This window comes from Camellia sinensis, chromosome 6 (assembly GCF_055761805.1).
Source record: "Camellia sinensis isolate YWXY chromosome 6, ASM5576180v1, whole genome shotgun sequence".
NCBI classification, from domain to species: Eukaryota; Viridiplantae; Streptophyta; class Magnoliopsida; order Ericales; family Theaceae; genus Camellia; species Camellia sinensis.
Genome location: NC_138966.1, coordinates 198,736,394 through 198,750,984, shown reverse-complemented (window position 1 = coordinate 198,750,984; position 14,591 = coordinate 198,736,394). Strand labels below are relative to the sequence as shown.

At 30.8% G+C, this 14,591-nt stretch overlaps 1 protein-coding gene across 3 annotated transcripts; it reads right to left on the bottom strand.

Annotated features, from left to right (window-relative positions):
- Positions 1 to 1,324: 1,324 nt before the first annotated feature.
- BCE2 (2-oxoacid dehydrogenases acyltransferase family protein) lies at positions 1,325 to 12,132 on the bottom strand. Of its 3 annotated transcripts, none has more exons than XM_028236834.2 (9): positions 11,686 to 12,132; positions 10,668 to 10,814; positions 9,800 to 9,925; positions 8,046 to 8,452; positions 7,577 to 7,824; positions 6,916 to 7,004; positions 5,676 to 5,903; positions 1,822 to 1,957; positions 1,325 to 1,723 (listed from the first exon to the last, which is right to left on the bottom strand). In XM_028236834.2, exons 1-8 carry the CDS (start codon positions 11,860 to 11,862, stop codon positions 1,844 to 1,846), a joined length of 1,536 nt encoding a protein of 511 aa, XP_028092635.2. In that variant the 5' UTR covers positions 11,863 to 12,132; the 3' UTR covers positions 1,325 to 1,723; positions 1,822 to 1,843. The 3 variants fall into 3 exon arrangements, with proteins under 3 accessions (XP_028092635.2, XP_028092630.2, XP_028092643.2); XM_028236829.2 differs by having other exon boundaries at positions 1,325 to 1,726; positions 11,686 to 12,108; XM_028236842.2 differs by having other exon boundaries at positions 1,325 to 1,676; positions 11,686 to 12,108.
- Between the last annotated feature and the right edge of the window lie 2,459 nt (positions 12,133 to 14,591).

Here is a 14,591-nt window from a genome sequence, read left to right as displayed (position 1 = left end):
TTATTTATTTATTTTAATGTGCATTATATTTCATACATCTATGTGTTGTATTTTTTTAAATATTTTAAATATATTTTTTAAATATTAAAAAAATTTAAAATTTTATTTTTATTTTAAATATATAGTTTTATTTTAAATATTTTATTTTATTTTATAAATATATTTTTAAATATTTTAATTTTTTTGTTATGCGTTTGGTTACGATTTGAATGTAGAGTTTTGAAAGTAGTGTGGAGTGTCGAGTTATGTGTTTGGTTATGAGGTTTGAATATAATTTTTGAATTGAGTTTCGAGTTATGTGTTTGGTTACGATTTGAGTATGAAATTGTGTTTTGAGTTTAAAATATTAAAATTAAAAAATTAAAATATTTACAAAATAAAATAAAATATTTAAATAAAAATTATATATTTAAAATAAAAAATAAATTTTTAAAAATAATTTTTAATATTTTAAAAAAATAAATCCAAAAATATTGTTCCAAACACTCCAAACTTATCCTCCAATTTAAAAATATTTTTTAATATTTTCAAGGGAAGGACAATAAGGTAATTTCCTAAGGAAAAAGTAACACCGTTTAGTGATTTTTGACAGCAGGGGGAATCTTGATATTGTCAGGTAAAGCAGGGGAGGTTACTGTTCCCTGTATTTGTCAGAAACTCCAAGGGAGGTAAATGTAATTTACCCTTATTTTATATTTTGCCTTTATGGTTAGGTCGCATCAACAATTTTACTCGTAAAAAATTAGAAACAACTAAAAATGGGTTTACAAGTACCATTTCAAATATAATTCAATTCTTATGTATTGTGGAATGATCCTCTAGATTGTCTAATTGAATTGTAGGACACATGTTTCAATTTGCAAGTAATATCAAACTCAAAAAATAATATAACATGTATTAAATTGGCCCATTGTGGCATCACTTTTTTATGCACGTTTTTGGCAAAAATTATTAGGTGGGTCAAATAATATTAACGTAATAATTTATTTACAAAGTCTAAGATATTTGAGATAACAAAAAATAATAGAGAAATGGTTTGACTTCAGTAACAAATAAAAATTTTAACTTCTAATTATATCAATTTAATCATTGTCTTCTAAATTGGTGTCAATCTTTGCCATTTGCTCATCTCTGTCTAGAGATATTAACCGATATATTTTTTTTCTTTTCCTAACATGTATTATCATTCTCTTATTTACTCTTTCAAACTTAAATAAATCTCAAATTCTACCTTACGATACCAAATTATAATGGCTAAGCCGCCCATTTACTTCCAAACAATGGGGCCTAAATGTAAACATTTCCAAGAACAATGTAACCATAATTGGAAAAGCTAAACCTCGAAACCTTTATTCTCGGATAATCATGAAAAATATTGACCTGGCCTTATTACAACAGAATGTTAAAACAAATATATAAAAAAAAAAATGCCGTATAGCTCTTGCATCTAAATAAAACCCGATATCCAAACCAAAAAGAGGATGACGACAACAAACAGGAATATTGAAAACCCCAGCAGTTCATGTAATAACATATTGTCATGTAACAAAGTTCAAACCCTGCTTTAAAGGTCACATTATACAACAATGAATGTCCATTTCAGATTCTGCATAAATTAATGTCGTTGGAACGGACCTGGTGGCTGCTGGTTCATGGCCACATTTGCATTCCTTTGCCTGAAAATTTTACCAAACCCAGATAGAACCCCAGTTTTAGTCAATTCCTGCTGGCAATGAATTTAGGGTTTCTTAATATCAGTAAAAAAAAATCTTAGCATTTGAACAAGGAATAGAAGTCGAACTATAGAGGATGAAAACCAACCATCTTGTTGCCGGTGGTCAAGTCATCTCATATGCAACATGAGCAGCTCCGGTTTTTCAATAAATAGCTTCCACTCATTGCAAAATCTTGCAACAGTTGCTCCATCCAAAACTCTATGATCAGCACCTATATTTACCTGAAAAAAAGAAGCTGCATCAAACCATAGGAAAATATTGACAAAAATTCACAACTAATTAAAACCAATGATTCTGTAAAACCTAGTACTCAGAGCCAACTAGATGCAGCACTACAAACAAAATAACCCTCAGCAGGCACCCTCACAAAACACTACATCAAGTTATAACTAACACCACTTTGTTAACAACACATTGAGACAAAACTTGCATATGGTACACACCCTTTTAAGGGGTATGTGGTTTGTGTACCATACACTTGGCCATAAGATAAACTCTGACAAAAAAAAAAAAATTTTCTTAAACCATCACTCGAGGACTATATATGCATGCACTTACATTGTCACTAACACAGACAACCATGGGGTGTCAGTCCAATGTGCATGGGAGTGCATCGGACAAATTGAAATTCTAGAGAAATTATTGGCAGCATGATGCATGGGAATTTAGTTTTTTAATCTAAACGGATGTTCAGAATCAAATGTCATTCATGTAGACTGCTATTACTTTACAAAACAACATGAATTTAGAAAATAAGTTTAAAAAATTTTGAATTTAGAAAAATTATTTTGTTGAAAAAAAAAAACACTTGTGGAGACTCACTCAAATAAATTGTAATGGTGGTGATCCACTCATATACATCGACAAGATAATTCTTAAAAATAAAAAAATATATGTTCTTTGATCATTGTTGTGATAATTAGAAAGAATGTTGTCAATTTGACCATGTTTCACCCATTATTCACTTGTTTTTTCGTTGAGTTTTTGTGGAATAAATACTTGGTATTGCACCCTACTGATTTGAACTCATTAATTTATTTTGAATCAGATGCGTTCAAATTTGTCAAAAGCATCATGATTGACTTGTAATATGCTTTATTTTACTTTGTCGTCAACATACTTGTATTTATTTATTTTAATTTTTAACAACTCTTTAATAGCACAAAGAATTGTCTTTGAAACAATCATAAGCATTGTGTTTGATATCCTCCATATCATTTTGTCACCAACATTTTCTTATCAAAGAGTATTAATTTAGATTAGTTCTTGACTAAATTTAGGAGCAAATCCTAAAAAATTACGAGTTTTGCTTACCATTAAACTTTTGCTTGTATTATGCAGATAAAGGGTCAAAATAATAGTTCAAGGTGTAAATGTCACCCCGTTTGAATCCCATTGGTTTCTTAGGCTTTGAAGATGGTGCCATCCAGTTTGAACGCCATCAGTTTCAACTCCTCGATTTTTATTTTGCATAGACATACACCTTAACTTGATAGATAAATTAAATTGATGTATTTTCTTGAATTCTAAAATGAGTTCGATTTAGATGAATTGATTTTTTCAACCAAAAATAGAACCACCAACCATGGGGTGTGAGTCCAATGTGCATGGGAGTGCATGGGATTCTTTCTCTATTTCTATAATGTTTTTCTCTTTTAAAAAAAGTACAAAAATGTTTGATTCAATTATGACAAAGTACAAACTAATAAAAGATTATCTTTTGTTTCTCTTTGACGGAAAGTAATATAAGAGTTTTCAATTTTTATATTCTCAATGATTGAAATTTTTTTGTTTTTGTTTTTTTGGTTATATTTTTCTTTTTCCCCCCTTCTTCTCCTTTTACAGTCATTCTATTATATGATTTTTTTTATTTTTTATTTTTTAACTTTTTGCTTTTTCAGAGAATGCGATTGAATCTATTGAAGATGCCCAAATGAATCGAAGAAAAACGAGAAATTGAGGAAGAAAAAGATGTAATAGAAGAAGAAGAATTATTAGGTTTAGAGATTGAGAGAGAGGTCTTTTGGGGTCAAAATTTGGAGGTTTTGATTGGATTTGTAGGGGAAATACAAAGCAAAGCAAAGTGCAGACTCATACAAGAGTTGGTTATTTGATGAGTCACTATGCAGAATTTACATTTATAGAAATCGTATTCCTATTTTTTTCCGCAGGTTATTTTACACAAATTTATACAAAAAAAAATTTCAAAGGTTGTCTTACAACTTATATACAGAATTTTTGTTGTCTTACAACTTATATACAATTTTATTTTTTCCCCAGATTGTTTTACAACTTTGTGTAGTTCAAAGGAAATAACTTTCAAGTAATTACTTATCAATATTTATCTGTTGATCTAAGAATGATAAATTTTTTTTTTTTTTTTTAATTCTCAATGACTAAGGCTTGTGTGTGTGTTAATATAAATTTTGTATTTCTTTAATAGTTTTCATTTCTTCATTACACTCATTGTAAAAAAAAAAACTCCATTTTCATTTTTTGCATTATATTGACTGAAAAAAATACAAAAAATAAAAATAACTGTACAGATTTTGTGTATATATTATCTTTGTGAGTATATTTTTATTTTATTTGTTTATAGATTTTGTTTACTTATATGTTAGATGCTTTATACATAGAATAGATAGATGTGAATTTTACAATACAAACTTTTTAAATTATATAGATTATCATTGTAAGTATAAATTTATTTTTTTCGCACATTGATTTAACAGGTTAATGGAGAAGTCAGAAAAGGGCAAATTACATATACACCCCTCGAGGTTTGGCTAAATTACAAATACCCCCCTGAGGTTTGAGAAATTACGAATTCCCCCCTGAATGCTATATTTGCATAAGAAATTAGGGGGTAATTTGTTATGAAATATAAACCTCAGGGGGTAAATTGTTATGAAAATACAAACCTCAGGGGGCGGGATGTAATTTCCGAAACCTCAGGGGGTATCTGTAATTTAACCAAACCTCGAGGGGTGTATATGTAATTTGCCCTTTTCTTCTTTTTAAAATGTAGGCAAACTATTTTTTAATTCCCAAACTGTTTCAAAAGAAGTAGTATTCCAAACTTTTCAAAAAAAATTTGCAGACACAAAAAAAGAAGAGGGATGTTCTTAAACATTTTTTGAAACAAAATAATAATAATAATAATATATTAAAAAACAAAAAAATCATTTAATTCTTGGATAGCTGAGAATAGTAAGTTGAAAATATATTATGAAAATCTACTTATTTTAGAAAAAAGAATGAGGAAGAAATACAAATTCAGAATTTTTTTAAAATTTCAATGTTTGATATGATATATATACACACTCATATACATTTTAAAAGTTACTTATTTTAGAAACAAAAAAGAAGAAGAAGAAGAAGAAGAAGAAGAAGAAGGAAAAAGAAATAGATATTCAGAATTTTTTTTTCAATTTCAAGATTTGATATGATATATATACGCACACACTCATACTTTTGAATTATCTTCGAGTTTTATAAGATATATATACACATTCGTATATTTTTGCCTTATCTTTGAAGTTTTTTTTTTTTTTTTTTTTTTTGAGTTTTTGATTAATTAATTAATTAATTATTTTCATGTTCATTAAATCTCTTTGATTGCAAATATTTAGTCTTTGAATTTATGTCTAATTATTTATATATTCCATTTTTTTAAAATTTATATTTAGTTAAGAATATTGAGTTTAGCTAAATTATTTTTATATTCAATTTTTTTTAATTTATATATTCAATTTTTTTAATGCACTATTTCAAACTTATATTTATTTTACGAGTGTGCACACACATCGCATGTGCCTGACCGCTAGTTGTAGGTAAAGGCAACAATATAGGACTGTAGCAATGTGCATCTTTTCAATAAAATTTTTTTTTTTTTTTTTTGACTGTATAAAGAAAAAGATTTGACAAATCACTACTTACAGTCATGACTGACGCAGGATACACATTTTCATCATCAGCAAAATGAGGAATCTTCTGGATTCTGCCCAATGCAATGATAGCAACTTCTGGTGTGTTGACAAGAGGCGAACCAAATTTTCCACCAATCGCTCCAATATTGCTCAAAGTTATAGTCCCACCAGATACATCATCAGGACTAAGCTTGTTAGTTGAAGCCAATTGTTGTAGCCGTGAGAGTTCCTTTGTAATCTGATGACATGAAAGAGAGAGATTATATCAAATAACTTCTTCTTTTGAAAGAGAAAAGGAGATGATGCCCAAAGAGGAAGAAAACAGATACCATATGCAGATTAAGAATTATATCCAAATCAAAATTTGAATTGACACAGTACTTAAAAAAAAGGGAGGCACTTCAGCAATAAGAGAACTGTCTATAGAGAGAACCAATGCCATTGAAGAAGTCCAAGTATATTATTCCAAATAATAATGCACCTAAAGTAATTCTGTCCCAATTATATTAAATGAATATGAGCTAATGGAAACCAACAAAGATATTGAACTCTAAAACCTTTGAAAATGCAAAATATGTTTTGACTATAAATGTAGTACGGTAAACCTAGGTAGTAAGTCTGGCAATAAGTGAACCAAGCCCTCGCAGATGAATTTGATAATCACTTTACACCTATATGATCAGCCCTTTCAAGAACAACACAGTAACTCCATATTTGTTAAGGAAATTATGTTTTTAAAATCTAGATATGAAATTGAAAACAAAATTGGACTTTTTGCATTAAACTATTCCTCCTTTTTTTTTCTCTCCTTATTATTCTTTTTTTCTTACCCAAAGGCGATTCTTACTTTCTAATGATATTTTCTCAGAAAACTTGTCTAAACACTCCAATGAAAAATGCATAATGGATAATAAACCACTCAAAAGATGTTACCAGAGCACTGAGTTTCGAAAGGGCACCAGAGCTTTCTTCTTTTTTACCCTCGAAGGAATTAAGAAACAGGAAGGCCCGAGAAAAACATGCAAATGAAAAGGGTGACTAAGGAAAAGAGAATGCCATACACCCAATGCAGAAAGCACAACTTCAACAAAGCTCATTTTCATTTTCTTTCTTCTTACCCAATTTTGAAGAGAGAAACAAGGAATACAATCAATGCAAGACTTAAAACTCAATAAACAATGACAAAGACAAATGATGCATTAAATTGCACAGCTCGGAGACAAGAGTTCCAAGAAGAAGAAGAAACTAACCTCCAAGATGGAAAGAGACTGAACCTTCTTTATGTTGGGTACAACTAGACCACGTTGAGTAGCCATGGCAATACCAATATTGTGAGAACCTTAAAAAGAAGAAGAAGAAGAGGAAGAAGAAGAAGAAAAAAAAACTGTCAATGAGTTGTAGTCAAGGAAAAAATACAAGACATATCACAGACGTAATCAAAGATTTAGCAGTATAACATAGATTAGAACACCTACCAAAAAAAGACATTGCTCATAATAAAGAACTACTAACACTTTGAGCTGGGCAGAGCTAACAACACTAAATAGCATTAAACATGTAGACAAGGTGTTGAGTTGAGTGCATGTTTGGACTTCCCATGGACATAAAACCATTCTATGAGTTCTAAAAAAAATTTGAAATATGTTTGAGATTTTGTATTTCTATATGGTAATTAATGAGTCCATTTGTTTCAAATTTCAATCAACTTTGTAACAAAGATTAATAAAAAAATAATCGGTTGCAATGAATTTGGTGCTTATGGTATTTTTTCAAATTTAACTAATAAAAGTTGTGTTCAAATGCCACAAAAAACATAATACACTCTTTTTACTTTGAAAAGGACACTCATATTTTGTGCTTATAAAAACTCAATAAGCAGCCAACTAGCAGACAGAATAGAAAATTACAAACCTTTAAGGGTGACGGTCTGCAACTCCTCATTGAAACAACTATTTAGAAAGGGATACTTGTTCAATGCCATTGAGAGTGACTTTATCAAGACTGGAAGGAAAGTGTGCTTGACACCTGGATCAGAATTCTCATTTTGAAAAGATGCTTTAAGCTCCACAAGTGCATCACAATTTATCTCTTCTACATAGTGAAAATGTGGAATTTTTGCAGCTAAAGTCATTGATTTAACCATCGCACGCTGGAATCCCCTGTAAGAGAGGAACAATTTTTAAGTTGCTTAGTTTACAAAATCTGACCGACTGAACATATGTTATGGCATGGTTACATCATATGCCAACATTAACAATTGTTAAACATATTATGTCCATTTATTGTGTTTTTATGTCCATGTCTGACATAAAGCCGATTACATAACAAAAAGTAACATTTTATCTAATTATTCCAGGTTCATATTTATGTCCAATATTACCTCAACAGAATTGTCTTATCCTCATAATCCCATCCATATGCGGCTGACACATGTGGGTATTCCTCATCTCCTCCCAGCAACTGTTCTCCAGGAGTAGCAATTGAAGAGGCCAAAGCTTCATTGACAATTCCTTTGTTGGCAGCATATTTGATGACATCTTCTCTTAATACCCTTCCATCCTTGCCAGTTCCATTGACATCACCTATATCTATACCATATTGCTTTGCAAGGTTTCGAACAGCAGGCGTGGATAGAACTACACCTACGTTAGTATTCTTAAGCACTGAACTTTGAGTATTTGAGTTGCATATCTCAGAAATCACTGACTTCATATTTTCCAAGTTATCACCAGTTTGAGGTGGAACTGGAAGCTCTCCGACAGCCATCTTGAGAAGAGTTTCTCCAACCTGAAATTTTAGTGAACTTGGAAAGCATTACAATCTCTAGAAGCTATAAGGATTTATAAATATCGAGCTATGTACAAGTAATTATCAATTGTAACTGTACCTAATGGTAAATATCTCAGCATCATTAACAGGGAAAAAACAAAACAATAAGAAACCCAAGAAGGTCTCCAAACTTCAAATATGTTACATGATAGTGAAACAAGATAAATCTTACTGTTAGGAACAGACAAATAGCCCAATGCTTTGCTTGGTTGGTGTGGAAAAGGAGGATTAAGTCATCTGATCTGCTGCATAGAATTGGTTGGGATAGTTCAGGGTGATGTGGGTTCAGTGTGCATTTTTTGTAAATCTGAAGCAGAAACATTGAACCATATAATGCTTCATTGCCCATTTGTTTGGAATGGTTGGTCCAGTATTATCAAGTGGTGGGGGGTTCATTGGGCAATACCAGGTTCAGTGGAGGCCTTGATGCAATGGTGGATTTGGTAAGTTGAGAAGGCAATACCATTGGCACTTTTCTGGTCTGTTTGGAAACACAGGAACGACTGCATTTTAATGAAGCACAGCCAGATCTTGAGGAGTTATGTGAGCTGATCAAGGTGAAATTGGCGTTGTGGATGAAAACTAATTCCTTGGGAAATTTTGTTCAGTTAATCAGTTTGTATCAGATCTGCAGCAGCTGAGAAGATGCATCAGATAGTGATCCGGGGTGATTGTAGATTAATTCATGCATCAGGGGAGGTGTTGGCTCTGTTTTGCTTGGGTTGTGGCTTCTTTGAAGCATTGGGGGGGCCTGCTGGTAGTACACTTTTGTTTTGGGGTTGTTTAGTTTTTTGCAGGATCAGTACTGCTTAGTTGCTTGTTGTTTTTTCTTGTTCGTTTGGTTGGTTTCTCACCAATCGCCAATGGTGTGCTAGGAAGTGATTGGGCGTGCATCTCAATACCAACCTAGTTGGGATCATTTTGTCTCGCTATAATGCTTTTTGCACTCGTTCGTTTTTCTTTATTGATGATCCAATTCATTTGAGCAACCAATATGTTGATTTTCCTGATGCACTTTTCTGTGCATGTAACAATACTGTAATCTGCTACCAACATTGACTTTTCTATTCATTTGACATAGTTTTTTTTTTATATGATTTCCTGGACTAATTCTCAATATAAAAAAATAAAACCACCTGAATCAAGGTCAGGTTTCTTGCTTTTTCATGCATGATGCAACATTGTCTCCCATGCTCATTCCTAATTCTGTAACTAGGCAATGGACAATTATTGAGGTAATTAAACTTGCATAAAATTTGAGATGACAAAAAGCATTACTTCTAGAAAAGTAATTGTACTCATTACCTTTACAATGTCACTAGGAACATGGAGAATTTGTGTAACTTTTCCTTTGTAACGACTTGTTATTTCTATGGTCGCTTTATCGCTCTGAACTTCACAAAGTGGTTGAAATTCTTCAACTTCATCTCCCTGGCAGACACTTAATTAACATTTAACTCTGCTAATGTATCATAACAATAAAGCTAGCACTTAGATATATTATCATATTACAAAAAACAAATGTGCATGTGTAAATGACTCACAATGGACTAATGGCTGAAAGATTATAAGCACTTCAAAATAAAACAAACACAAGCTAGCAGTCAAACATTAAACCTAGCATTGGGCCTCAAAAGGCAAGCCAGATTTAATCTAAAAATCAGCATCTGTTTAGCTCCTATCTTTAGCAGGGAGAATTGCAAGTAACTTCCACATATATTTGACATGAAGTGAGCATCCCAATCACTAGATAACTATTGCATGCATAAAAAAAGTTAAGAGTTTCCTTTCCAGACATATTATAGTAGTACCGGTGCTATAATTTGAGCAGAAGCAGCATATCATCCAAAGCTATAATTTTAGTCTCAAAAAGAATTTGAAAACCTTCCCAAAAAACCACTAAATAGACAACATTTGGTCTGTTATAGAGTAGTTGTATTAGTAATGGAAAATATAACAAAAGCGGAAGATGATATGTACGATCATCCTAAAAAAGTACAAGAAAAAGCAATGAAACTTGAATATGAATTACAGAAAGAAAACCTTGTATTTGTAGTTTAGAAAGAGCACTGTAACACACCCAAAGATTCAGAAATTCAAATGACCCTTGAACAACGGTCTATAACGCACAAGTAGATGCCAGGGATTGATACACTAAACTAGCACCACTTACCTCTTGCACATACCATTTGAGAACTTCACATTCAGCAATACCTTCACCGGTTTGTGCCAAAGGTACATCAACTATCCCACCAACTGGTAGATCAACCAAAGCTTGAGTTGAAAAGCAACATCTCTTCATATCATAGTGAGTGTTCAACTACAAAACATAGAAAGCAAATAAGAAATACTAACCAACGTGCCACGATTACTATTTACGGATCCACATAGAAAGCGCTCCAAGAAAATTGTGCTAGCTTGTGTTGCACCATACAAAGAGTATCACTATGCTCACTAACAAACATTGCAGAGAAACCTCACAAAAGGCATGAACACGTAGTTTAGAAAAATAAAAACAAGGTCTCACTATTTTTAAGACTGCTACTTTAGTCCACGTTATTATCAAGACCTTTTGTATAATTTAATGGCTCATATCGTCTCCCTGAAAACATTTTTTTATTACTTATTCAATCAAATAGTGTACGGCCACCATTATTTCCCAAACGTCAAAGCATGGTTAGCAATCACATTTTCATGAAATCGTGGTTGATAACCACATTTTTTACTTAACACATAACGCTATCTGAAATAACTTTTTGCATTCTATTTTTTCCACAAACATTTACATTCAAGTAAAAAAAAAAAAAAAAAAAAAAAAGGAAAACGCTGTTGGCAACTATGTTTTCAAGAAAAACATGATTGGTAATCACATTTTACCGGGAATAAAGTTTGTCCGTACACTATTTTGTTAAATAGCCAATAAAAAGAAACGCAATCAGGGAAAGAAGCCTAATTTAATGTATTTGGCAGCTATCTCTAGAGTGCATAGTCTGTTTTAAAGCCACTACATCATCTAAATATAAAATTGATAAGTGCCAGTTGTTTAATAACTACATAGCACTAGAAATCCAGAAACATGAATAAATATCCCAATAAAACTAACAAAGAGAAACAAAAAAAACATTAAAAAAAACCTACAATTACTGGGAATATCGAAAACAATTGACCTTCAATTGATATTAATGACTCACATCAGTGTGTTTATTAGCCAGGAAAGAAGGTATCGTCGAATTGTGTATTTGAGACGAAAACCCTAGAAATTGAGACTTCTGCAGACAGGCCAACGACGGCGGCGAGGAGTGGGCGGAGGAGGAGCACAACCGCCACGGGCGGCCGGAATTCTGCCGCCAAATCCGCCTGAAAATCATCGGTCGCCGGAGATTGTAGGAAAGTGTGATTCGGAGACAGAAACTAAGAACAAGTGTTTTGTTTGGAGCTTCGACTATGGTTGTTCCACTCCGATCAAAGAGTACACTGGCTCTGTTTGGATGATTGGATTCTTTCAAATTTATTTTTAAACAACAACAACAACAACGACAACGTGAGAAGAGTGTGTTTGAGAGCGTGAAACTCGTGGGGCTCGAATCCCGTATGGTTCAAATTTAAATGGGGGTGTCACTAATTACATCCCTTACCTTATTTAGAGAGTAGGGCGGACAACGGTTTATTGGATTCGTAAAAATCGTTTAATTCGCCTAATTGACATATAAATAGGTGATTTTGTAAATATAATATGAATAGATGTAGTTTGAAATATAGAATTTTTACGGGTTGTGGGTTTAAATTGCACCCGCAAGAAACTGTCTGCACTTTATTTATTTATTTATTTATTTTATCTTAACTATTGATTTTATTTCTATATCTCACTTAGATATTTTTGTCCAAAACAAAACGGTCTTTATTTTTTGAACTTACTCTAGCATTACATTTGTTAATAGTATTATATCAACTAAAACTGAATAAATACTGATCATATTATTATTGTTACATAATTGAACTTGTCCCGGATGAAGTATGATTTGGAATTTTAAATTCCTTAATGAATATGGAGTTATAGTTTAGGATTTTGAAATACATGCTTGTGTTAGTTTATGATTTGATTTAAGATTTTGAATGATTTAGTTTGTGTTACGAATTAATTTTGTTGTATTTTAATTTTATAAGTTTTAATTCATTAATTATTAATGTTGTAGCATTTTAGAAAATGGGGAGAAAAGATCTCAAAATAAATATTTACAAAATGGGAAAAAAATAAGGCTAAAAAATTTTTAAAGAAAAAAGTCCAATCCGCAAACCGCTCGCACATCCGCCAACCCTATCCGCACAAACCGCAAACCGCACTGCGGGCGGTTGCGGGTTGTCTTTTCCGCAAACCGTCCAAATCCAAACCGCAAATACCCCTACTAGAGACCCACGTTCGTTAAAGATTGACACCTACGACATACGGGAAAGGATTTGAGTCTATATCATATAAATTTTTATAAATATGTATAAATTATCTTATAAAATTACATAAATTTTTATAAATATAGGTAAATTATGATTTTTTAATTTTTTATAAAGAAACTTGCGTATATTTATAAAAACTTACGTAATTTTGTGAGATAATTTATGTATATTTATGAAATTTTACGTAAGTACATATGATATGTATTTGCATACTTAAAAATTACCTCTATCCAGTGGCGTATTCAGTGAAAAGGGGCACAACTTAATGACAACATTAATTTTTTTGGGTAAATTACACAGACACCCCTGAAGTTTGTGTTTATTACAATTCCCTCCTCACATTTTGGAAATTATATCTTCCTTCCTAAGATTTAAAGTTTCATTACAGATTCCCCCTTCAACAATTTAATTTTTTTAAATATCAATTTTGCCCTCACTGGGTAAATTACATTGGCACCCTTACATTTTAGAAATTACAATCCCCTCCTTAAGGTTTAAAGTAGCATTACTAATTGCCCCCTCGGTCAGTATTAGTTGGAAAAAAAATTCATTGAAAAAGAAAATGAATTGGAAAAAAAATAATTTGAAAAAAATAATTAATTAAAAAAAAATTGTTAGTAAAATTTTTAAATTTCTATTTAAAAACCAACGTAAATTTATTTTTTGAATTTACATTTTTTCCTTCAATTTACAAATTGATACAACCATTTAAAAATCAAAAAAAATTATCAAACTAGTTTTTATAACAACTTTTTAAATTTTTGTAAATATAAATTGAAAACTGAAATGAAATGGTTACCAAACAGGCTTCAGATGGTAAAAATGTCGTAAAATTAACAAATAATTAAATAAAAGTTACCAACATAAGAAATGACTTATCAAAAGATTCTTAGGCTATGTATGATTTGATTTTTAGAATTTTTTTTTAAAAATTAAAAATTAATTTGGTTAAGAAATAAAAGATAAAAAATAATTATCATTTTTGTATAATTTTTATCTTCCGAGTAGCTAGAAATAATTTTTTACAAATTAAATTGAAACAGTCATATGTATGTATATAACCTACCCAAAAGTTAAAATGATAATTATTTTTTATTTTTTATTTCTTAACCAATTTAATTTTTAATTTAAAAAAAATCTAAAAATCAAACCATACACAGCCTAAAAATCTTTTGATAAGTCATTTCTTACATTGGTAACTTATTTAATTATTTGTTAATTTTACGACATTATTACAATCTGAGACCTGTTTGGTAACTATTTCGTTTTCAATTTTCAATTTATATTTACAAAAATTTTAAAAACTGTCATAAAAACTTGTTTGATAATTTTTTTGGTTTATAAACTGTTGTCTCAGTTTGTAAATTTGAGGAGAAAACGTAAATTCAAAAAATGAGTTTACGTTGATTTTTAAATAGAAATTTAAAAATTTTACTAACAATTTTTTTTTCAATTAATTTTTTTTTTCAATGACTTTTTTTTCCAACTAATACTAACCGATATGGCAATTGGTAATGCTACTTTAAACCATAGAGAGGGGATTGTAATTTCTAAAATGTGAGGGATGTCAATGTAATTTACCCAATGTGGACAAAATTGGTATTTAAAAAAATTAAATTGCTGAGGGGGGAATCTGTAATGAAACTTT